This window comes from Delphinus delphis, chromosome 10, assembly GCF_949987515.2.
Source record: "Delphinus delphis chromosome 10, mDelDel1.2, whole genome shotgun sequence".
Classification (NCBI taxonomy): domain Eukaryota; kingdom Metazoa; phylum Chordata; class Mammalia; order Artiodactyla; family Delphinidae; genus Delphinus; species Delphinus delphis.
The window spans coordinates 55,632,190-55,658,535 of NC_082692.2; the positions used below are offsets into that span (position 1 = coordinate 55,632,190).

The 26,346-nt window shown below is 37.7% G+C and overlaps 1 protein-coding gene across 5 annotated transcripts in view; it reads left to right on the plus strand.

The window, feature by feature from the left end:
* The window catches only part of GOLGA4 (golgin A4), a 105,539-nt gene extending 82,225 nt beyond the window's left edge, over positions 1-23,314 (plus strand). For 2 of the 5 annotated variants that reach the window (XM_060022166.1, XM_060022167.1), the window contains 8 exons: positions 625-738; positions 2,893-2,913; positions 3,093-3,161; positions 4,914-4,989; positions 7,408-7,511; positions 12,429-12,515; positions 19,632-19,694; positions 22,516-23,308. In XM_060022166.1, coding sequence (XP_059878149.1) covers positions 625-738; positions 2,893-2,913; positions 3,093-3,161; positions 4,914-4,989; positions 7,408-7,511; positions 12,429-12,515; positions 19,632-19,661 — 501 coding nt within the window. In that variant the 3' untranslated portion in view covers positions 19,662-19,694; positions 22,516-23,308. Of the gene's footprint in view, positions 1-624; positions 739-2,892; positions 2,914-3,092; positions 3,162-4,913; positions 4,990-7,407; positions 7,512-12,428; positions 12,516-19,631; positions 19,695-22,515 lie in introns of all 5 variants that reach the window. The other 3 variants (XM_060022165.1, XM_060022163.2, XM_060022164.1) reach the window with 3 other exon arrangements.
* The last annotated feature ends 3,032 nt before the right edge of the window (positions 23,315-26,346 follow it).

Consider the following 26,346-nt stretch of genomic DNA (forward strand, 5'->3'; position numbering starts at 1 on the left):
TTTTAGTTGAACATTTTACTCCAAAGAACTGCTGGTATGGTTTGCAGGCAGATGTGAAGGAAACGTACAGGTTTGCTAACTAGGGCAAAGAACCATCTTGATTTGTGCAGCCCTTCCCAAGGGGCTGAGAAAAAACCTCCACAACTTCTTGTGATCAGTAAGTTGCCAGCTGGTTGAGCAGTGCTGTGCATAAAGCTAGTTTATATTGGATATTTTCTAGAAATCAAATCCTAGTGTAGAAAAGGCCAAAGTCTTAAAACAGAGATTCTGTTTTAGTTCTGTCACAACGCTGTTATACACCTAAGTGTTGCTTAAACCTTGGAACCCTAGTTTAAGGGGAAAGAAACAGCTTGATGAGCTTTATGGGGTGGGGGCAGGAGGACTGAGGGTGGGAAAAGTCATCCTAGGAAGAGTGAGCAGCTTTTAAAAGGGCTTGGAGTTAAAAGTGGGACGTGAAGGAAGGTGTTTAGAGCACAGTAATGAATTACAGTAAAAACAGTGGTTTGTGTTTCCAAAAATGTGTAGGTGTTGGTTTCTCCTACAAAGGTAGTTTTCTCTAGATCATGTTGCCTCTTTACTGCATTCTTTTTGGTATGTTTGTTAATATTTTTTTTTATTCTAAAGGCTCGTGAAGAAGAAATGACTGCAAAAGTAATAGATCTACAGACTCAACTTGAGGAGCTGCAGAAGAAATACCAGCAAAGGCTAGAGCAGGAGGAGAACCCTGGCAATGATAAAGTGAGGGGAACTGGACTTGGCTCCATACATTCCTTGAAAACATTGTCGTTTTCACTGGCTCGCCTACTAACATACCTACCTACCTCATCTAATCCTAACAAAAGACTTTCAAGAGGGAGATTCCTGCCTCTCTTTTATAGACAGTGAAACTGAGGTTCAAAGAGGTTAAATAAAATGTTGAAGCTCACACAATAAATATTCTATTGAGAATATAAAACCAATCTTCCAGACTTCAGAGCCTAGGGTGTTTCTATGATACCTGTGCTTCTCAGTCTTGCCTGTGGAAAGAACAGCAGAGGAGAGTTAACCTCATAGCCCTGGGGCAGAGCCAAAAATGGTCCATAGAAAGTATGATAATTTTAGATTTTTATATTTTGTGCTAAGAATTCATATAAATTTTACATTCTCTATAACAGCAGTCCCCAACCTTTTTGGCACCAGGGACTGGTTTTGTGGAAGACAATTTTTCCACGGACCAGGGGGTGGGGTGGGGGGAGGATGGTTCAGGCGGTAATGTGAGCGATGGGGAGCGGCAGATGAAGCTTTGCTTGCTCACCTCCTGCTGTGAGGCCTGGTTCCTAAGAGGCTGTGGACCGCTCCACGGCCTGGGGGTTGGGGACCCCTGCTCTATAATATATCTTTATTTGTAGTTACATAAAAATGTTTTTAGTTGTATACCTTTGAGAAAAACAATGTCTCCTTTTCTCCTTTGTTAACAGACCAGTTGTAGATGCAATGCGATTATTTTGGAAAATTGCACTGAATTCAAAGAGATCTGGCACTCCATATCCAGGCTTTTTTTTTTTTTTTTTTTTTTTTTAATAATCCCAATCTTTAAGTAAAACTGATGCTATGAAAGGCCATGTTTACCTTGTGGCTTCCTGTCCTGCTGGGCACCCCAACAAGTGCACACCCACAGGGCTTTTGGGCCCCCATTCAAGAATCCGGGCAGTGTACCGTTGTACATCTAAAATGTTCTCACTCATTCCAGTATGGTCTTCATAGCTCTGTCATAAGGGTCTTGGGAAAGGTGGACACATTCATGGCTTCATCCTTTAGTTATAGAGGATTCATTACAGAAGTCAGTGACCAGAAAGCAATTTTATAGACAACCAATTACATGGATCACTTTTCCAAAATGGAGAGAAGAGGACTTTATAAAAGGCTTTGCTATGCTGTGCTGCTTGGTACATATATCTTGATTATTAGCAACGACCAAAGCTGAGTTGACTCTTTCTCTCTTTCTTTACTAGCTACTAAGTTAGTTCTATTATTTTAGGTGGGTTTTTTTTGCCATTTGGTCACAATATGAATATACTTGGTGCTATTAAATGTTGCCTCCTATGAGCCAAATAAGTGTATTCTACTCTGTAACATGTTCTTTTCCTTAGTATCAAATTAAGTATTAATGTTGCATAAAGTGGCACTGAGGCCTGTGTCAAGATGCCATAGAGTATTGAAACATTATGAAATTAATATTCAGGAGGTCTTTTGAATCCTTTACCTTGTAGCATAAGAAAGGAGAAACTATCCTTAACTTTTATTTCTACTCTAAAAAATATTTTTCTATTTTATTCTTTATGAATTTTTATTCTTTTCCTTTTTGAGCATCTTTTGGTGCTTCTGGATATCTTGAACTACATGTCAGTGTTGAGTTCAATGGAAAATAATTTGTGATTATTGTGTAGAGTGGATTCCCAGAAATCGTCTTTCAGAATTTTCCTTAAAGGGCCCATATGCGATAAATAGATGTTAATATGTTTAATTTTTTGAAATTGCACAAATAATAGATGAATACATGCTTGTTAAAAAAAAAAAGTCAGATAATACAGAAGTATATAGATAAACCCTTCCTGGTGGGTACCTCCTTTTCCCAAGTGGTAATCATTGTTAGGAGTTTGGTAGGTGACTTTCCAGTCATTTTTTTTGTGTGTTTACCTATCTTTATGTATATTTACATTTTAATAGTTTGTATAGCAGCATAGACCAGGTTTAAAAGCAAATATTTAAAGTTGTCTCATCTCAAATCTAACCACTCTCTTAAGACTGTAACACTAAATTTTTGTTTCCTTGTAATTTCATATTGCTCCATTTTATTATTTCTTGTAGATTTTATTATATGCACTAATATTTTTTTTTCTTTTCCATTTTTAGGTAACAATTATGGAGCTACAGGTAAGACTAGTTTTTCATTGAATTTGAGTGAAGGTAGTCCATTTTCAGGAGCATTCTGTACTTTAGGTTAAAACATAAAGAGACTTGTTCTCAGGAGAAATTTACCAAGCAGTATAGAAATGTGTCCAGGCAATGATGAAACCCATATGCATCTCAGATCTGACTTCTTGTTCTTTCAGACACAACTAGCACAGAAGACTACTCTAATCAGTGATTCAAAGTTGAAAGAGCAAGAGTTCAGAGAACAGGTACAGGTCTAATTGGTGCCTTTTATTTTGAGATGACTTCCTTGATTTCTATTAGTATGTTCTTGGAACTCATTTAGCTAGTTTTTAAAAAAGAACGGATTTAATACTCATTTATTAATTGACTTTGCAATCTTGTCTTACACAGGAAATTTTATTCTCAAACCTGAAGGTGCTAGAGCATATCTTTATAAATTTGTGATCACATATATTTAAACAAGAACATTTGCATTCATATTATCTAGTTCCAGAACATTCCATCACCCACAAAAGGAAGCCCCATACCCATTAAGCTGTCACTCCCTATTACCTCCTCCCCCCAGCCTTTCACAACCACAAATCTGCTTTTTGTGTCTGTGGATTTACCTATTCTGAGTATTTTATATAACTAGAATCATATTAATACATGAGCTTTTTATTTTTTATTTATTTATTTATTTTATTTATTTTTTTTTTTGCGGTACGCGGGCCTCTCACTGTTGTGGCATCTCCCGTTGCGGAGCACAGGCTCCAGACGCACAGGCTCAGCGGCCATGGCTCACGGGCCCTAGCCACTCTGCGGCATGTGGGATCTTCCCAGACCAGGGCACGAACCCCTGTCCCCTGCATCGGCAGGCGGACTCTCAACCACTGCGCCACCAGGGAAGCCCAATACATGAACTTTTTAATCTGACTTCTTTCACTTAGCATGATTTTTTTTTTTTTGCGGTACACGGCCCTCTCACTGTTGTGGCCTCTCCCGTTGCGGAGCACAGGCTCTGGACGCACGCAGGCTCAGCGGCCATGGCTCACGGGCCTAGCCACTCAGCGGCATGTGGGATCTTCCCGGACCGGGGCAAGAACCCATGTTGCCTGCATCGGCAGGCAGACTCTCAACCACTGCGCCACCAGGGAAGCCCTAGCGTGATGTTTTTAAGGTTCATTCATGTTGCAGCATATATCAGTACCTCTCCTTTTTATGGCAGAGTAATATTTCATTGTATAGGTATACCACATTTTGTTAACTCATTCATCAGTTGATGTATGTTTGAGTTGTTTCTACCTTCTGCCTATTGTGAATAGTGCTGCTAGGAACATTGTTTACAAGTTTTTGTTTGAATACCTGTTTCGTTCTTTGGGTTATGTACTCAGGAGTGGAATTGCTAGATCATATGGTAATTATATGTTTAGCTCTTTGAAGACCCATCAAACGGTTTTACATTGTGGACACCATTTTACATTCTGACCACAAAGTATAAGAATTTCAACTTCTCCACATCTTCCCCAGCAAGTGTTTTGATTATAACTATCCTAGTTGCTATGAAGTGATATCTCATTATGGTTGTAATTTGTACTTCCCTAGTGACTAATGATGTTCAGCATCTTATTATTTGTATATCTTCTTTGGAGCAATATCCTTTGCTCATTTTTAAGTTGGGTCATTTGTTTTTTGTTGTTGTTGAATTGTAAATGTACTTTATATATTCTGGATATAAGTCCCTCATTAGATAATATGATTTGCAAATATTTTCTCCCATTCTGTGGGTTGTCTTTTCACTTTCTTGATAATGTCCTTTGAGGCACAAACATTTTATATGTTTTTTCTTTCGTTGTCTCTGCTTTTGGTGTCATATCTAAGAAACCATATGTATTAATTTTTTTTGGCCTATATCCTGTATTCAGCATTAAGAAAATCTAGTGGCTACAGCAGTTTTTTTTTTACATATGATTTCCATATGAATCTTATGATATGATTGGAATATTTGTTATTTTTAGATTCACAATTTAGAAGATCGTTTGAAGGAATATGAAAAGAATGTATATGCAACAACTGTGGGGACACCTTACAAAGGTAGGAATGATCTCTCATCATGTTATCTATGATTATCTTGTATTGGTGGACTTCTGGATGATTTTCATTTTTGTCTTTGCTAATCTCATTCTTTACAAGGAATGTATTTTACCTTTGTAATTCACCAGTAACAACTAGTTTTATGGCAAGAATGGTAGTAATCTAAAAATTAATGCATATTTGTTGTAAAAAAAAATGCTGCCATTTTAAGTGAAACTGCAAGTTTCCACTTCATTCTCCACTCTCCAGCTGAACCTAGTTTACAATTTACATATATTTTTCCAGACTCTTCTGTGTGTATCCAGACGTTTATGTAATCCACTATATATACCCATACAAACTCAGAGTTACATATTTTAGATGCTTCTGTTTTCTACTATTACAATAATGCTGTAATTGCTATTTTTAAACCAGGATTTAAGGAGAAAATAATTCATAAAAGTATTTATTTCAAGGTGGGGAAGGATGATTTGGAAGTATTACTCTGTTGACTTAAGTCATGTATGCCACTTACAAAGGATTCTAAAGATGAGCTTGAGTCTTTATGTAGTTGTTCCCTTGAAATAGTCATGACTTCAAATAATCTCTGAATAATCTAACAATTTCCCATTCTCAGTTTCACTGCCTCACTGCATTAAGAATAGTTTTATTTTGCTAAATGTTTTGTAAACCTTTCTGCTTTTTCATGGAAGGCACTGGGGCATGAATCTAAACCATTTCACATTCTTTTGTGTTTTTGAAAGCTCTTACTGTTGTGAAATAACATAAGACATTATACAGTTTTTAATTAAACAAGGACTTTCTTTAGATTCTTTCCAAAACACACTTCAAAAAGAAGAGAAAACCAACTTGGGAGTTTCCTATGGCTCATTGCAGAGAAAATTCCTGCTACAAAGACTGTTTGCCATAGCTAAGTCAACATATGTGATTCTTAGCATAGAACTGCTAAATCAGTGCCCAGCCGTGCATAGGGAATAGTATTGATTCTTTTTTTTTTTTTTAGTTTCAACTTAAGAATTTCATACTTAATTTTCCTTTTTTCTCAGTTTTAAATTGTAAAATGAACACATATGTACAGTTTTTAAAATAACTGACACATATATAATACTAAGTATCAGGCATTGTTATAAAACACATTTTGTCTATCAACTCATCTAATCCTGTCAACAATCCAAGCAGTCTGTTTGAATTGGCACATTAATCTCTTTGCTATGCTTTTAGATGTTTCTTGGTGCAGAAGGCTTTTCAGATTACCTAGTGTGCCATACTTCTGGAAGTGGATGCAAGTATAGACTTCACATAATGCGTAATTTTGAATTTATTCAAATTAAAGTTTGTCACAGTGTGACTTCATATACCTGAACTGTATTTATTCTTTAGTTTTAGATTGAAATGGAGCTTGATTAATAGATGAACTGTAAATTATACGACAGTCTTTTTAAGATGTTGAATCAAAGTATCTGAAAACCACTATATTGGCATTATTATTTCATGCATTTTCAAGTTATTTTATCTACATTGTGTTTCAGAACTGTTTAGAAAACTTGATTTAAACTTCAGTGCTTTCAGGTTTGGAATACTAGAAAATCTAGAATACTATTCTGAGTTACTAAACTCTTAAACAAAATAAAAATGATCATTTTAGTCATTGTAGGATATCTGAAGCCAACCACATAATATTTAGGAAAGAAATACCAGTTCTGAGGAATCTTTGTATTCCCTAGGTCTAGTATTTTTTTTTTTTTGATGGTACGCGGGCCTCTCACTGTTGTGGCCTCTCCCGTTGAGGAGCGCAGGCTCAGCGGCCATGGCTCACGGGCCCAGCCGCTCTGCGGCATGTGGGATCTTCCTGGACCAGGGGACGGACCCGTGTCCCCTGCATCGGCAGGCGGACTCTCAACCACTGTGCCACCAGGGAAGCCCATAGGTCTAGTCTTTTTAAATTGCCATGCCAGAAAGATGAAGAAGAAGTTTGAGGATGGGGGGAACGTGAGAAATAAAATTGCTATAATAATTCTTGTTTTCTCTTCCAAGGGAAAAGTACCAACTGGAATGCTTAGTGTATATGTAATGTAATGCAGTACAATACTTACAATGTAACACAGTTAATACAAGAGTGATGCCTCTCTCTTTGTAGTAAGTAGCTTATCTGTTTTTTTTTTTTTTTTTTTTGCGGTACGCGGGCCTCTCACTGCTGCGGCCTCTCCCGTTGCGGAGCACAGGCCCCGGATGTTCAGGCTCAGCGGCCATGGCTCACGGGCCCAGCCGCTCCACCGCACGTGGGATCCTCCCGGACTGGGGCACGAACCCGCGTCCCCTGCATCGGCAGGCGGACTCTCAACCACTGCGCCACCAGGGAAGCCCGCTTATCTGGTTTTGTCTTTACAGTTTGATCTGTTTTTTTTTTTTATTTGACAGGTCGCAGTTTGTACCATACTGATGTCTCGCTCTTTGGAGAACCTACTGAGTTTGAGTATTTGCGAAAAGTGCTTTTTGAGTATATGATGGGTCGTGAGACTAAGGTATAAATCATGTCTGGTGATTTGGCATGTGGTTTAATTTAAAAGGAAATATGTCCCATTTTTAATACACATATTGATGTTGTATGTTTACTATTAGCAGACCATACATGCTGATAGTAAGCAATAGGTAATTGTGTTATTGCTCTTTGTTTGCAAAAGTGAATTGGCAGATCTTGCTTATATTTGTTACATTTATAAAATATTAATTTAGAAAATACTGGTGGATGATGCTAAAAAATAAAAACAAAAATTTCATTAACTTAATACTTTGTGAAGCATGTGACTGTTCTTTTGACTTCAAATCTTAGAGGTAGGAGAATAGATGGAGACTATTTCATGGAGACGTGAGGATAGCGTGGCTAGTATTGGAAATGGTCCTAATTAAGAATGACTATGTAGGGATATTTAGAAATATTTTACTTTAGTCACTGTAAGAAAGTTACTCTTGCACATATGGAATATTAACTGTTTAAAAATAACCACACTGTGTAAGTAATAATGCTTGGTTAATTTGTTTTCTAGAATGTTAAATTTATTATAAGGTCCTTGAGTATAGAGTCTTGTCTTACTGTTATTTGTATCCCCAGCAGTGTTTTTAAAAGAGCCTTATATCAGACATTTTGTAAATATATCTTTAATTGAATTGATTGCATTTAGGGAAATTCATGAGCCTTTTCTCAAAGTTTTTCATTTGAAGCAATTTCTGTTTCTGATATTGTTTCAACTTTTTACCTTCATGAACTTTTACATTGTCCTTATATGTTGGCTGAGAATGGGATAATGAGTTTTCTAAGAAATTATCAGTGTTTTAATTTATGGGTCTGTGGGGGTTACTGAGTGCTAAACCAGTTCAGGAATTGATTTGGTAAATATATTTAAGACCTAAAAATTAGGACATAAAATCTCTTAAGAATGTTATGGGGACTTCCCTGGTGGCGCAGTGGTTAAGAATCCACCTGCCAATGCAAGGGACATGGGTTCGAGCCCTGGTCCGGGAAGATCCCACGTGCTGCGGAGCAACTAAGCCCGTGTGCCACAACTACTGAGCCTGTGCTCTAGAGCCCACGAGCCACAACTGCTGAGCCCATGTGCCCCAACTACCGAAGCCCACGCGCCTAGAGCCCATGCTCCGCAGCAAGAGAAGCCACCACAGTGAGAAGCCCGCGCACCACAACAAAGAGTAGCCCCCACTTGCCGCAACTAGAGAGAAGCCCGCACGCAGCAACGTAGACCCAACACAGCCAAATAAATAAATAAAATAAATTTATTTAAAAAAAAAAGAGGTTATTATGAATCGTAGATTCAGCTAAACACCAGGAGCTATAGGGCTAGAAGTCGTTTGAATCCTTGACACTATAGAAGTCTAATTTCACTGTATCAGATAGTTCAAATTAAAGTAATATCTAGTGTGATCCTGAACATGAATCATAGGCGGGATATATTAATTCACAGTAATTCAGTACCTTTATTCTTAAGGACTTTTTTTTTTTTTTTTAATTCAGAGGCTAGCTAAAACTCATTTTCTCCTTATCTTTAAAAAACAAAGCCAATGAAATGTAACTTTCTCTTACTATGTCCTGATTGGATAGCAGCCTGTATTTGAGGTGGGGTAGATAGTTTAAAGTTACCTTGTTATTGCAGGGAAGGGGGAAAAGCATTTCTTTATGAACAGTAGCCTTTCAGGAACTTCAGCTACTCTGGTTTATTCATTGAATCTAAAGCTATCATCCCAGAGTTGTTGCTAAATAAATTATTTAGTCTTTTCTCGATTTGCAAAATGAAGAGAGTGTGACTGCCTCAGCCTCTATCTTCTGGATGTTGTGAGCCTGTGTGGGGTGAGATCCCTACAGAGTTTGAGTCCTGGAGAAAGGCCCAGCCCAGCATGAGATACATTCTGGAGTGGTACCAGTTCAGCCAGGTCTCAGGGCTCTGCATTTCCTCCTAGGCTGTGACTTGGGAGACAGCTAGAAGGGACGCTCTTGAGGCTTGGGCAGCCCCAGCTAACACATGGCTGGGAATCTGTGTTGAGGCGGCTCTCTTTATCTTCAGCATTCAGTGTGCTTTTCTGGTTACCAAGACTGAGTAGTCTTTTATTCTGCCATCACATTTTATAAGTCAATATTGAAAATTGGCAGTAGATATTCAGTTTAATTTACTTCATATTTATTGAGCACTTACTGTATGTGGTCCTTTGTTTATCACCATGATGGATAAGGAGATGAAAATTTACACCATCCCTAACTTTAAGGTGTTTACCATATAGTGAAAAAGTGGAGCTGTTTACTAAGCACAGTATGATGCAGACCATAGCACAGTGTCCTCATGTTTACTTGTGGGAAGTTCAAGGACATCATGGAGAAGGAGATGTATATACAGGCCTTTACAAGGGGGCAGAGATTTTGATAGATGAGCTCAGAGAGGAGGAAAGCCCAGACAAAGTCCAAGACAGGAAATTGAGTGTGGGCTTTGGAATGACACGTAGTCCGCTCCAACTAAAATACCAGCTCTATGAGGTGGAAGTGACTCTGCTTAGGGCTGCAGGGTGTGGAGGGCCTGGAGTGTTCTCAGAGTTTTACCTGTAGGTTGTTGGGGGGCAGCCCTGAAATTTTTTGAGCAGGGGTTGACAGAATCAGAGCTATTTTTAGACATTTGTTGATTTGCCTAATTTCCATACATTCACAAAGAATTTGAAATGGAGACCAGGTTGTGGTTTTAGAACAAGCCAGAGTATATTGTGGCCTTTGTGATTTGATCACCATCTGCCGTTGTTTCTTGTCCAGTAGGATCTGTATGTCATCCCACCTGTCTTTCTTCATCTGCTTTTGCACACAGTGTTCCCTATTCGATGAGGCAGATGATTTTTTTTTAAGACCACATATGTGATACACATTCTTATAGTATGAAGTTAAGTAAATTCCCCTTCTTTCTTCTGTCCTTGCACTTTCTTTTTCTTGGGTTTTGAGCCTCCATGCTATTTTTGATGCTTAAATTCAGCCTGTTCTCCTTTTCAATAGAAAGTGTTTCTCATTCTACCCTTTACTGACTCTCACTAAAGAAAACATGGCAGGAGAGGCCACTTCTAAACCAGGTGGCTCATTTGAACTTTTCCTTACTTCCCAGGACCTAAGGATATTGTACGTAGAGTAGACAGTCTGATTTCTTTCCCAAGGTTCAGCAGAGAGCCTGGGCTTTCCATTAAAGTGTTTTCTGACAAGCCAGGGAAGAGCTTTTAAGTCTTTACTAGGTAATCAACTGCAAATGCTGCATCAGTGATAAATTTAGAGGTGGGTTTCCTATTTAACATTGTCTAGAAGTGTGAAGAGACAACTAGCCACATTTGGATTTATTTTTTGTTTTGTTTTTTTTTGTTTTTGTTTTGACAGACATGTTTGTGCCTTGATGTGCACTATGCAGTTTCATAGTGAATATAAATGGGATTTTGGGTTTCTGAACTTGTTAAGCTATTGAAATTAAAGAAATGTTCCCTATAATTGTGAATCCCTGAATTTTAGATTTTTGGTACTTCCTAAAAACAGTCTTCATAGATAGTATACCAGAAACCATTTAAAATTTCCAGAGTGCTAATAAAAAGAATATTGAAATAGTTGCTACTTCATATTTCTCTTCCCATTTCATGCCACATATACGCTTGGTTTCTAGACTTCAGTTTAGCACAGAAGATTCTGTTCTGTCTAGGCAATACAATTTAAAGGATGAGGAAGGAAGGAGGGCTGAAACTAAAATCTTGCTCTTTGTGGGGTTTGTGGTTGAGGAATAGTATTAGTTGATCTGCTAGTTGAAATAAATATTAGAAATATGTAAAATGCCTTGCCTAGGCTTAGCACATAATAAGAATTTTTTTAAATGTTAGTTCTTTTCCTTCCTGGAAATAATTATACTTTTTTTCTAATGATGTGTGTTCCTAAAATTTTAGTTAACTCTATTATGTCATCTTTTGCTCAGTGACCTTCTGTAGTCACACACTCTTCCCCGCCCTGCCATACACACACACAGTCTTGTAACTATGAACAAAGAATGTTAGATCAGCTTTCTGGTGAGCCTTCCATCCTCTGTAGCACTACAGTAAGTAGTACTACTACTAATCCTCAGGAGAGCACTAGTACCTGAATTTGTATGTAAGCACTGAACTTGTTATCCTACTTATTTCATAAGTGGTATCTTCTTTCCTCTCTGTCTCCCTCAAACCATCTCATCTTGATACAAAATAGGGAATTTCAACCTTTGACGAGAATTTTCCACGAGCTTATGGGTGACAGTCTGACTTACGGTATATTTATTGAGATCTGCACAGTTTATGATCTTGTTTGCAAGCCACCATGTGTAATGTTCTGATTCATCCTGTTTTCTACCAAACAAAACATCTTGTGTTTATTTAAAATGTAATTTGTATTTCTATTAGGCTGATGTGCTGCATGTATTAAAAAATACCTATAAGCATGTTCATGTTCATGCAGTAGCCCGTGTTTATGAGATATATGATGTGATTTAGTTCAAGCTGAACTTGGGAGTCTCTAAATCTGATTGTTTAGAGCATATGTTTTGGCAATACATCACTTACTAGGTAGATTTCTACAAATAAAAAGCATTATAAAATGAATGAGTAATAAAGTTTCATTTTAATAAGACAGAGGGCCAAGAGCATTAGAACTGTATATAGCTTCATGCTATTGTAAATACATCTTCTTAAAATAATATCAACCCAGACCTTGTGAGGGATCCTTTCAAATTGATATTCTAGCATTGGCTGTTATTTCCTTGACCAGTTCCTTCACATCATACTTCTTTGGTCGTGGCTTCCATTGAGAGCACTAAAGAATTCCACCAGCAGAACATGTCAGAATGGGGTGAGACCCATCTGCTCCACTGTCTAGTGATCGTCTCTTGTCTTTTTTGTAGACCATGGCAAAGGTTATAACCACTGTACTGAAGTTCCCTGATGATCAGACTCAGAAAATTTTGGAAAGAGAAGATGCTCGGCTCATGGTAAGCTTAAAGAATAGGCTACAAATAGAAGACAACTTTATCTCATCCGTTTACATTCTGTCTCATTTACAGAGACTTTGAGTTGGTAAGAGAAATTTAAAAGTTTTCATCTTTATTGTACTATAGCCTGAAAAATGAGAGTGAAACTACATTAAGAAAATTAAACTGAGGGCAGATCTGAATGGATGTTCTCAAGGAAAGAAGAGTCTTATTTAATAGTATATATGAGGTTGGCACCAGTATGTGCTATATGAGATTTCTGGAACTTGGGCTCTTTATGGGAAGGATGGAAAAGGCATTTGTTCTGGTATATCCAGTAATAATTTTTTAAACCGAATGATATCATGACGTTAGGTGTTTTGTAGATTACAATTCCTTATTCTACTTCACTTGATTTCTAAATACAATAATTCTGATATAAGAGTTTAAGCATTTTTTGAGCTTTTGACATATACCCTGCAAGGGAAATGTAGATAACTGAATTCTTAGAAACCTTTGTGTCAAGTCAGCTGTGACTGAAATGAAACAAACACACACTTCATAAATTATGCAAAATTCCCTTTGCCTAACTTCTTTTTGTGCTGAACCAATAATACAGTAAGAAGATCCATTCTAAGCATAGTATGAAATTTGTGCTGTTTTCCTGTCTGGCCCTTAGCTGTCTCTTTCTGCTTCCTTTTCTTGTCTTGCTAATAGCCTGTAGCTCTTCCACATCTTTCCCCCAATTTCTTTACCTATTTCATGATCCCAGTACTGCTGTTTTTTTCACTCTCCTATTTAAATCAAACAAAGATCTACTCTTTAGTGATGGGTTAGCCCATGTCTGAGTATCTCCAGTAAGAAGGACTAAGTCAATAAGTAATTACCCTTAAGAATCCTATCTTGGGCTTCCCTGGTGGCGCAGTGGTTGAAAGTCCACCTGTCGATGCAGGGGACACGGGTTCGTGCCCCGGTCCGGGAGGATCCCACATGCCGCGGAGCGGCTGGGCCTGTGAGCCGTGGCCGCTGAGCCTGTGCGTCCGGAGCCTGTGCTCCGCAACGGGAGAGGCCACAGCGGTGAGAGGCCTGCGTACCGCAAAAAAAAAAAAAAAAAAAAAAAAAAAAAAATCCTATCTTATCTCTACAGACTGTGTGTTTCTTACAAAAATTCTGGCTTATCTTGATCCCAAGTCTCCCTTTCTGTTGTGGTCACCAATCTGTTCTGGTTCTAATCCATGGAACTCAACCAAGAACCCACAGATGGCCTGGTTGGAGGGCTTTTACCTTCCAGGCTAAATAACCCCAGCACTTATCAGCCATCTATGAAGTTCCTTTCCTTTGACCCTTGCATGTTCTGACCTCTTTCTGGCTTCCTCTAAAGTCATCCCAGCATCCCTGACTTTTGTCCCAATACTCCATGTATACTGTATTATTTACCTATTGTATATTTTCTGGGACAGTTGGTTATTTTGGTTAGCCTTTGTTTCTTTTGGTGAAGCATTTCTCCATGGTATCTAGTGGTCTGAAAAATATTGTCATACCTCTGTAGTTATTTCTGGTTATAGATATTTTTGATAAAGAAGTATGTAACTATAATGTATGCCCTTCATCAGTAGAGAGAATGTTGTTTTAAATTACAGCAAAACATCCAATTCTATAATCTATAGTCCACTCAGAGTGGTTTTCCTCTTCACTGAGTAAACAACTGTGTGTTTGTGAAAATAAAAATCTCCAATGCAGTTTGAGCCCGTTGACACAATTCTTTCATTATAGTCCAGTTTAAGAAAATATTTTAAAATGATGGATGTAAATAGAAAGCTTTTATTATCTTTATTCATTCTCCTGTAGCCTCTTTTTTATCTTGATGTTGGGATATAGCCAACCTCTCATCTTACTGTTGGGCTACATTTTGTCAGGATTTAGAATATAGTATAGACTCATCCTAAGTCACTGCTTTGGCAAATGTGGTAGGAAACATTCCCCCTCACCCCACACACACACATACAGCCTTAGATTGGTTTGTCTTGAAGGAAACTAATCGAATTGATTACATGTAAATAGTGAACCATCTAAAAACCTTTTAAGGTGGATGGAAAAGTTTCTTTCTTAAGGTTTGTTTTTTTTTTTTTTTTTTTTTTTTTTTTTGCGGTACGCGGGCCTCTCACTGTTGTGGCCTCTCCTGTTGCGGAGCACAGGCTCCAGACACGCAGGCTCAGCGGCCGTGGCTCACGGGCCCAGCCGCTCCGCGGCATGCGGGATCTTCCCGGACCCGGGTACAAACCCGTGTCCCCTGCATCGGCAGGCGGACTTTCAACCACTGCGCCACCAGGGAAGCCCTCTTAAGTTTAATTAAAAAGAAATCTTTGAAAAGCTTTACACTATTCTTTTGTGAATAAAATGGTATTCATTCTAGATAGGGGTGAAGTGGTGACTGACTTCCTGAAATAATCCTTCCTTATCCCAGAGGCTGACCTGCCCAGAAAGAAAGTCCCACTCTTTCCACTACTTTTTTTTTTTTTCTACTACTATTTTAAGCAGAGTCTCATCCATCATTATCTTTGGCTTAATGAATGAGTTCAGTTGACAGTCACCTACTTCTCTTCTGTTGGGTTGGCCAAAAAGTTTGTTTGTTTTTTTTCTGTAACATCTTACTTGTTATGGCAAATGTAGGAAAATTGAAGACATGGGCGATACGATTGTTGCCCTTGTGGAACCTTTAATTTTAGGGGGAAGGGGTAGCATCTTCATTCATACATGAATAAAAGATATGCTTAAGTAATGTAATTCAAATAATAAAAATAGATGCTTAGGAAAGATGAACTAAGTTATGGTGAGCATGAAGTGAGGGAGATCCCAAAGATGACTTATCAATTTGAGTCACCTTTTGTCAGCATAAAGAGATTTTTGGTACAAGATAGAGTGACTCATGATTGTTTCCGTATTTGATGGAAAATTAAGATTACTGTTGATTGAGAAAGTTGAAACATAAGTCACATTTGCCTTAAGATTGCTGTCATTCATAAAATAAGTGGTAAGAATCATTGTCTTTGAACAAGCCTCCTAAAGAAATTATAACTTGTTTCATACCCCAATGAACTGTAGCTGATTAGAGCAAAACACTGCTAAGAATAGTGACTTCTCTTTTTCTGTGGAAGTATCCAATAGAAAGATACCTATATGTGTAGAACGCAGAGCTTTTTAGGGTTTTATTAAATAATTGTTTAGAAGCTATTTACTCACATTAGTTTTAAATATATGTTCCAGATGGACCATTTCTGTAATTTGTTGTAACCGCAGCTACAGTTTCCCCTCTATTAAAAATCAACAGTATTGACTATTTTGTTATTGTAGGTTTGGGGGCTACAAAGCTGGTATAAGTAAACCAAACAAACCCCGTCATATTGCAGAGCTCCCTCCCCTGTCCGTTAGTATTTGGGATGCTTGAGAGAGTGTGGATTGCACTTTTTGCTGAGAGTGTGCAGCCACGTCAGCATTTACGTTATTTAACAGGTATGAGAGGAGGGATACTTCCTAAAAACTTTGCTTTATGACCCTAATGATTATATGTTTGCTTTGTGGCATTGATCGAAAACTGTCCATGACTGCTGGTAAGGTATTTTTCAGTATGTCCCCTCTTTACCGTATCTCCCCTCTCCTTAGTGACTTTTATACTGTTTATTTGAAAAACCCCACTACAGAATACAACAGTTATTATTTAACAAGTGGTTTCAGAGTTTAACCTAATTTGAAGAATGTATTTCATAGATGACAAACCATTATCTGTCAAGTAAGAGTAAATTATAGAGCATAAGTAAAGTCTGGTTTATTTGAGGGTCACAATGTGTAGAGAAGGAATACTAGTCCTTCATTTGACAAGTCTCAGAGCCTCTGTTTCTTCACAAAAGTATGTTGGATTATTCTATCTCTAAGGTTCCTTTTCCTCAAAGTATTAAATTAGTTATAAATTTTAAAGTTTTAGATTTCTTGCAAGTGGGAAAAAATTATCTTCTATGCAGCAGGTAGAAGTTAAAGAAAGTGCACACACAAGTCTCAGAGCCTCTGTTTCTTCACAAAACTAACGTTATCTTGTTAGGATTGTTGGAGAACCAAAATACGTATAGTGCCCGCACTGGGGTTTTGTGATCACGGTGGGGCTGGTGGTGGTGGTTCCTGAGCCACATGTAGTGATGAGTAGAACGAATCATTCCGAGAAGGTGAGACTTGGAAAGGTAAACCAATAATGTGTGTAAGATAAACCATGAAAGACCTCACTACAACAGTCAGGTCACTTTATAGGAATGAAACCAGCTCAAAACATGTCCCATCTCCAGTTTCAGCACCTCTGAGTGCCACCACATGCAGCTTTGCTTGGTGAGAGCTAGCCCTCAACAGCTCAGCCCCTGTGTGACTTTGAGCAAACCTTTTGCATCTTTCTGGCCCTTATTGCTAAAACAAGTATGTTGGATTATTCTATCTCTAAGGTTTTTTTCCCTCTAAAATATTAAGTTAGTTGTAAATTTTAAAGTTTTAGATTTCATTCAAGTGGGAAAAAATTGTCTTACATGCAGCAGGCAGAAGTTACAGAAAGTGCACATACCAAATGCACATACCTTTGTGTTCCCTAGAGCAGCCTCTTCCCTCCTCTCAGTTTTTAGCTTATTGTGCCTGGTTTGTGATGGTTTAGGTAGTGTAAATGGCAAGAGTAGACTGGATGTTTGAGTTTCAGGGTGGGAGCAAGAGTGAATACGGAAGTCTTTTTTTTTAATTAATTAATTTTATTTATTTTTGGCTATATGGGGTCTTTGTTGCTGCACGCGGGCTTTCTCTGGTTTTGGCGAGCGGGGAGGGGGCTACTCTTCGTTGCGGTGCGTGGGCTTCTCATTGCGGTGGCTTCTTTTGTTGTGGAGCACGAGCTCTAGGCACACAGGCTTCAGTAGTTGTGGCATGTGGGCTCAGCAGTTGTGGCACTCGGGCTCTAGAACGCAGGCTCAGTAGTCGTGGCGCACGAGCTTAGTTGCTCCGGGGCATGTGGGATCTTCCTGGAACAGGGCTCGAACCCGTGTTTCCTGCATTGGCAGGCAGATTCTTAACCACCGCGCCACCAGGGAAGTCGCAATACGGAAGTCTTTAGCTTGTCTAATTGAATAAGACTGCCCTGGAAGTACACCATCAAACTTTTTTTTTTTTAAAGAGAGTGTTATTTATTTAGGATAATTACAGTAAGAAAGTTTATTTTAATCAGGTGCTAAATCATCTCTTGGAATTGAGAGGTTCTTTTGTTATATAGAAATCTCTTTTAAAATGTGTTTCTAGGAATATACTTTTCTCTTTAGAGTGTTAGCAAACTTAATGACACGTTTAAACTGGATGGCTATTTTCTTGATGACTCCATTAAAAGAAAATTGTTCTATTCTGATGAGAAAGATTAGGCATGTTTTCATTTCTCATCCACTCTAGTCATTTTTAAAGATTGATCTTCTGTTGACTTTGTTATTGCTTTGCTTTCATGCTGATCCTTTGTGTTGTGTCAAGTTCTTGACCAGTCCTTACCCTAGACCAGTCTTGTACTTAAGTTAATGTTTCTGACTTCTCTCCTTTTGGCTGAAATTTTAAAAATCTCTTCCAGATTAATAAAATCGTCAGAACTTTTCAGCATCGTTAGGTATAAAAGTTCTCCATTCTAGTTGAGGTTTACCTTTCCGTTTGCGTGGTCTCAGTAGATGCATGCAAGGTGGATTCAAGAAACAAATGCACATAAAAATGATGCATAGTGAAAAACACTGCACGTGTAAAACATATATTTGTTATCTTAAAAGTGGTTTTACCTCTTGATATTGTTAGAATTACATGATATGTGATCATTGCGAAAAAACATTGCAAACAGTTCAGAAACATTACATAGAAGGGGAGATCTTCATGATTTTCAGCCTCCCAGCTGTCTCCACCTTGCCAAGGTCATGTTTGCTAATGGTGTGGTGAACATCCCCCAGCTTTATAATTATGTATTTGTAATTATTCCTTTATCATTTAAGTATTTTATTTTATAAAAATGAGAGTATGCAACGGCTTGCTTTTTTCACTTATTTTTATATAATTCCACCTCATTACAAACTGATTTACCGTATTCTTTGATTGGTTGATTATATGGATGACCTACAGCTGAGTTCATCAATTTCCTATCCATGGACACTTAGATTATTTCAGTTTTTCAGTACTTAACAAGCATAGACACAGGGAGCATACATATATTTCACATGCTTTTGCCAGTTTTCCAATAGGATGTTAGCCTTATTGTGTTGTGTGTTGCAGATATTTTCTACTTTGTCTTTTGATCTTGCTGTTCCTTACTAACTGTACATTAAATATAAAAGATAAATAAAATGATGCTTCTGAGGTTGGTTACACTAAGAATAGACTCAGATTTTATAAACAGCTGTTTTTGCTGATGCTGTTTTAAAGCAAATCAGGAAGCTAATTAATAATCTTGGTTTATGACCATGTTAAATAGGACATAGAATTTATTTAAGGAGGTTGCTATAGTAAAAGTGTGTTTGCAGAGATTGGGTCCCCTTGAATAGAAACTTTGGTTTGGGTTATCATTCCTGAAACCATTCCTGTTGTATATACTGTTGTATATACTGTTGATATACAAGAGTTATTCATTGATAAAATTGACATATTTTAGGAATGATGATTCAACATATAGACACACTGTATTCACATTCATCAACATTTCCCCCCAGATTTTTGGTGGTAAATTGAAATTATGTAAATCAAATTGTAATGTGTGCTTTAATGGAATTATGAAAGAAATCCTTTTATAAATCAAATAATCATGACTTAATTATGTCTAGCATATAAATATGTACTTAAGGTGTAAAGTACATCTTTAATTGTGTTGTTTAAACTTTTAAATTAAAGTTCCAAGTAAAATCTCCACTACATAGTGTTATATTTACTTAGGATGGAAGGGAGCTATTACAGATTCCTAAGCCTATCCTCCCTTGATTTGGGGAGATGTGAGAAAAATTTAAGTACATTCTGTTTAATCCTTTGAAGTTCATATACACATATAATCTCTGTGTTATGTTGTCTTAAAACTAATCCAATAAGCTTTTTTTCTTCCTGGCTTTGTAGTATACTTCACCTCGCAGTGGTATCTTCTGAGTAAACCATCAGTCTGTGCTTAGTTAGCATGTGGTGAGTGAAGAATAATATGTCTTTTGTCTTTTCTGCAAAAATTAAATGTATTGCATGATAGTAACCATTATGCTGGAGTTCTTTTGCTCTTTTGTTTAATGAAAATATGATTATGCTATGGGTTAATATAGGGATTTTCTGTTAATTTTGCTTTATAGATTAATAATATATAGATTAATAATCACCACCAGTAAATGTTACATAATTCTAGGAAATTTTAGTTCTTTCAACAGTAGTTGAAAGTTTCAGAATTGGTCTTTGAAATTTTGCTAAAGAATCCAAAAAAATCTTTATGTATTTTATATTCCTTTTTGTTTTTTATTTCTCAAGAATGGTCTTTGAAGTTAATAAAGATTATGAGAGAAAAATGAAAAATCATTTTCTAGATAAAGGTGCTGTATTTCGCGAATCCAGAATGTAAAATATTGTAAAGCCTTCTTAGAGTCAAGGCTAATCTGAAATAATGAGCACTAGTAAAATTGATTTTAAAATAAATGGCAGTTTTATTACTTCCTGGGATCATGCAGTATAACGAAGTAGCACATTTGTCCTGAGGAGGAGACCCTTAGGCAGCCTGCTCTAATTGAATGTGGCTGCTTTTAATTAACATATTATTACAATGAGGGGGAGGCATCTAAAAAGTTTGGACACAGTTGGCTGTCCTCACATTTAAACACCCCTCCCATCACCTCCACATATTATCCATGCTGTTAGTGTGATTTAGCACCCCTAAAAATTTAGGGTACGTCTTTACCTCAAACTTTGCAAGAATTTTCACAAGTGACAAATAAGCTGTATCACAATCTATAGAACTTAATTATAATTAAATTAAAGGTCCTCTGATTATTAAGCTAGTGTTCAACTAACAGTATCAAGTTTTAAAATGTTAATATATAGCATTTTTTAACGTTTTTGCTTTAAATATCCTTTCTGCCTACATTTGAATCTCATTTTTATTTTTAATGTCAGTTGCCTTAGTGATTTTCTAAAACTGTCATTAGTCTTGTAAATCCCAAATCTAATTCAATAAGTCTTAACATTTACCTTTGTTTATAATATTATAAATACTGTATCATGCTTGTTATTGCATTTAAATAGTATCATTTATCACTTGAGAGGTATACTCTGTAGCATTTCCGTTGATTGATTGTCTCCTCAGCTTTTAGTTTGAAAAATTTCAAACAAGATTTGTAAAAATAGTACAATGAACATCCATATACCCTCCACCTACATTTACCAGTTATCAACATTTTGCCAAATTTTCTCACTTGCTCTCACTCTTGCTTTCTCTCCATATATATTTTTCCCTTTGTGACGTTTGACAGTTGCTTGCAAACATGGTGCTTGCAAGCATTTGACAGTTACTTGCAAACATAAACTAAATACTTTACCAAGTATCTTTAAGAACAAGGGCCTTTTCCTACATACAATACAGTTACGACTCTCAGGAAATTTAATATTAACACAATGCTCTTATCTAATATATAGTAAATATCCACATTTTTCCAAATAATGTCTCATAATTTTTAAAATTCCAGGATCCATTGAAAGATAGCACATCGCATTTTGTCGTCATGTTCTTCAGGTTTCTTTTGAACTAAAAAAGTTCTCCCAGCCTTTTTTGGGTCTCTCATGACATTGACATTGTGCAGCATTATTGAATCATGCATGAACTTCTTTTCCTGCAACAGTGCAAGCTAACGTTTGAAAGTAATAACTGACAAAGGGTTTTAAATGTCATAGGAGATCTTTTTCTTATCTTCTCTACGTTTCTAGGACTAACATGAATGTTGAACAAGTTTTATAAATAGTAAACTCTTGGAGATAGATCACGAGTGGTGGATTATATTGTTCATTTACAAGTTGAGAAGACCTTGATACTCTCTCTAGAACTAAAATATATTTGAAAAGTTTGTCTCTATTACTTAATCTTTTTTGGTATTTTATTTTTATGCATTTTTAACCTCATACTTGATTTGACCACTGGCTTTTAGCATCTTAATTAGAGAAACCTTTTTAGGAAGGTTTAGCATCATGTTTCATAGCAGATTACGGTTTTAAAATTAAGTTTGTTAATTTCACGAGGCATACATAGCTTTTTCACACCAAAATGCTGTTATCCTCCGCCACCATGCCTGGCATCCTGGGAGAACTGCAATATGTAGAAAAATCATTACATTAGGGAAAAAGGAAGAACCTTTTGTCCTCTTAAATCCAGTCTGCGTTCTTGTGAGATTCTGCCATGTCAGCATGTTTACTCCTGGCTTTCTGCAGTCATGACCTGGTAGCCTTCAATATGTGCTGAAAGGTTGCAGTTCCAGATTTCACTTAAAAATACTGCTTTCCAGGACTGCTGACTAAAAGGTCATTCCAAGAACAGTAATTTTTAGAAGATTCCTTTAGGATTTAATACTTAGAATATTTCTGCTTCAGTCCTCAGACCATAGAATATAATCTTGATATAATTTTACTTTAACTTGGAAAAATAAATCTCACGAAAGTTAGCTTCAAAAGGTTTTTCTTTCTCCCTCCCTTTCTCCCTCCCTCCCTCCCTCCTTCCTTCCTTTCTTTTTAAATTTTTATTGGAGTATAGTTGCTTTACAATGTTGTGTTAGTTTCAGGTATACAGCAAAGTGAATCAGTTACACAGATACATATATCCCCTCTTTTTCAGATTTCCTTCCCATTTAGGTCACTACAGAGCATTGAGTAGAGCTCCCTGTGGTATACAGTACGTTCTTGTTAGGTATCTATTTTATACATAGTAGTATACATATGTCATTTTCTTTCTTTCTTTATCCTAACCCTTTTTCTTTTCCAGTCATGGCTCCGGCCTTCATCTTGAAGAAGTGGGGAGAGTGATGCTGGGCAGGCCTGGAAAACTGTGCACGTTTGCTGTTCTTAGAGAACGAAGCTGTTATTCAGGGCCCCTCATGTAGCCAGAAGACCAAGAAAAATCTGACATTGGCCACAGAAAGATTGCAGACTGCCTTTAAAATAGATTATATCAGTGGAGAAACGGTGATAGTTTTTTTTGGGGGGGATTCTTCAGTTTTTCTGTTGGGAAGAGTTTTGTGTTGTTTAAAAGATACTTTGAATAACTTAACCTGATTTATGGGCTCATTTAATGTTCCTTTCTTCCATTCTTTTTGTCCCTCTTTTTAAAGAACTGCTTGCCTTTCCTATTTATTTTTAGGGTGATTTTTTTAAAAGACTTGTGCAATACATTTTGAGGTGGAACTTAGTGGACTTTTTCCTGATATATTAGAGCATTTAATTGACTATTTTATCCAGATTGATTTGTTGAATATTTGCTAAAGACTAGTTCTTTAAGCTATGACATATGATAAATCCAAATGGCAGTACCTCATTGTTTACTTAGCTTTTGTACTTATATTTTTCAGAGGAAAAAATACTACTGTAAATTGTAAATAGTCAATACATAACTGTATCGTATGCAAATCTGTGACTGTTGGCAATGTCATCTCAGAAGAACAGATAAATAAAGTTTATTTACTATATAAAATGTGCTTATTGTGTTTTTTCCTAAATTGAAATCTATTTCAAAATAGTTAAGAATTTATGTTGTATCTGGGTGAATATAATGAGGAACTATTTGTCAAGAGAGCTGAATAGCTAAGCATTTGGATTTTTTTTTTTTTTTTTTTGCGGTACGCGGGCCTCTCACTGTTGTGGCCTCTCCCGTTGCGGACCACAGGCTCCGGACGCGCAGGCTCAGCGGCCACGGCTCACGGGCCCAGCCGCTCCGCGGCATGTGGGATCTTCCCGGACCGAGGCACAAACCCATGTCCCCTACATTGGCAGGCAGACTCTCAACCACTGTGCCACCAGGGAAGCCCAATATTTTTTTTTATGCATTTAATTATTGAGTATTTTTCTAATGTGTGAATGGATGTACAGAAGGATAGGCCGTGTGTGTGTGTGTGTGTGTGTGTGTACACATGACTACATTTATAATTCTGTTTATATTAAGGCCCATTAAAATTTCTGTGAAAACTTTTTTTTTTTTTTTTTTTTTGCAGTACGTGGGCCTCTCACTGTTGTGGCCTCTCCCATTGCGGAGCGCAGGCTCAGCAGCCGTGGCTTATGGGCGCAGCCGCTCCGTGGCATGTGGGATCTTCCCGGACCGGGGCACGAACCCGTGTCCCCTGCATCAGCAGGCGGACTCTCAACCACTGCGCCACCAGGGAAGCCCCTTGTGAAAACATTTTTAATTGCCTAATATTTTACCCTCAATATTCCATCATTTAACGCCATGTTCTCTACTGTTGAACATTTAGGTTGTGTGTAATTAGTCACTTTCATTCAGTACTCCATGACGGTCTTGCTATTCATATTGTAAGCACACTGGAAAGAACAATCCAGGACCAACCTGTCTTTTTCTCAACAGCCTTTGGTTGCCAAACACGGACACACTTCAGAAGACTGTGTGCCAGGTTTGTCTGGCACCCTTTCCCCAAACATTCCAAAGATGTGACGCACGGGTGAGCATTCAGAGTCAGTACACTCTTAGAACACTACGTTTCAAAGCTGGGCTTCACCCATATTTGGTTAAAGTGTTAAAGCTGCATTGAAATAGCTATGCCTGAAGCATACTCTCCGTGGCGGCAGTGCGGGGGCGGGTGAGGGTGCAGGCAAGGCCGCGACATTCTTTCCATCCTCCGGCCATTGTAATAATAACAATTTCCTGGTGCCTTCCTTTGGGATCCTCTTTAGTCAGGCTTTGCTGTTTGTTACGTTCTTCAGAAGTGTCCAAATGCCAAACATGTGTGAACATATGACACTTAGTAAACAATATGGCCGTTTAAAATTTTACTCTGACGATTAAATGCAGTTAAAATGCAGCTATGGGTACATCTCTTATAATTTTCCAATTGCTTATTCCCCTGCTGCAGGAAGGCTGCTTCTTGCTTACCTCACACCCAGATTGGGCTGCCCTCCCCTTTTAAATGGGGAATGTGTAGTGTGTTTCCATGTCTGTCATTTCTCTTTCCACTACTGTGTGTTGGGAGTGAGTAGAACATATCATTTGTCTTTTTCATTCCAGGTTTCCAAGAAAAGTTAACTCAGGATCCAGTGTGGCTCATGAGATCCTGGACATTATGTCTGATGCTATGATTGGGTGAGACTTTTGGGAAGTCTTTGAGAGCATTAATTAATGTAATTTACGGGCAACCAGGAAGGAAATGAATCCTTATGACCCAGTGAGCAGATTGTGGTAGATTGGATTGTTGTTTCCAATTCTTCTCTCCCTCCCTATATTTGGGTTATGCATCCACATACTTCGTTATCTGACTTTGAAGTACCTACTGTTGTAGTGGGTGGAAATACATTTCTCCACCAACACTGAGATTGGCTGTGTGACTTTAGTCAATGAGTTTTGAGTGGACATGACTTTGCCACATCTGAGCAGCAGTTTTAAGAGCCCTTGCTTAGTTCAGCTATTGCTGCTTTATCACTGCCATGAGACTGAGTTAATGGGTTCTCCCTTAGCTTGGACCCTGGGATAGTGACACATTGACCAGACGTGTAACAGAGTGAGAAATTATTATTATTATAAGCCACTGAGATTTGGGGATCGTTTGTTACTGTAGCATAACTTAGTGAAAACTGACACATGCAAAAGAAAATATTTTTGCAGGATAAAGTGATGTCTTTAGTTTTTAGAAGTTTGACTATGTAGTGTCTTGGTGTGGATTTCTTTAGGTTTATCTAAGGGTTTGCCCAGCTTCTTGAGTCTGCAGGTTTATGTCTTTTGCCAAATTTGGGAACTTTTCAGCCATTATTTCTTTCCTTTTTTTTTTGGTTTTTTAAAAGTATTTATTTATTTATGGCTGTGTCGGGTCTTAGTTGCAGTATGTGGGCTCTTCGTCACGGCATGCTGGCTTCTCTCTAGTTGTGATGTGCAGGCTTCTCTTTAGTTGTGGTGTGTGGGCTCCGTAGTTGTGGCACATGGGCTCAGTAGTTGTGGCATGCGGACTTAGTTGCTCCGCAGCATGTGGGATCTTAGTTCCCCGACCAGGGATTGAACCCACGTCACCTGCATTGGAGGACGGATTCTTAACCACTGGACCACCAGGGAAGTCCCCAGTCATTATTTCTTTGAGTATTTTTTTTAGCTCTACCCTCTTTCTCCTCTCCCTGCTCTCCTTCTGGGACTCCAATGACATGTTAGATCCTTTGTTATAGTCCCACAAGTCCCTGAGGCTCTGTTCGTTTTTTTTCCTCCAGTCTAATTTCTCTCTGTTGTTCAGATTGAGTAATTTCTCTTGTTCTCTTTTCAAGTTCACTGACTCTTTTCTCTGTCCCCTCCATTCTGCTGTTGAACCTGTCCATTGAGTTTTTAATTTCAGTCATTGTATTTTTCAGTTCTAAAATTCCCACTTGGGTCTTTATATCTTCCATTTCTTTGCAGAGATATTCTGCTTCTTTGGTGAGACCTTGTTTTCTCATTTATTTCAAGCATGTTTGTAATGCTCATTGAAGAATATGTGTGCTGGCTGCTTTAAAGTCTTTGTCCGATAAAGGATGGGATAGAAATCCAGATTCTCTACTAGGCCTTCATTGACACCCAAGGTGGAGAGGGTCTCCTCATCACTGCTGGGTGGGGATGTAGAGTTAACAGTTGCCC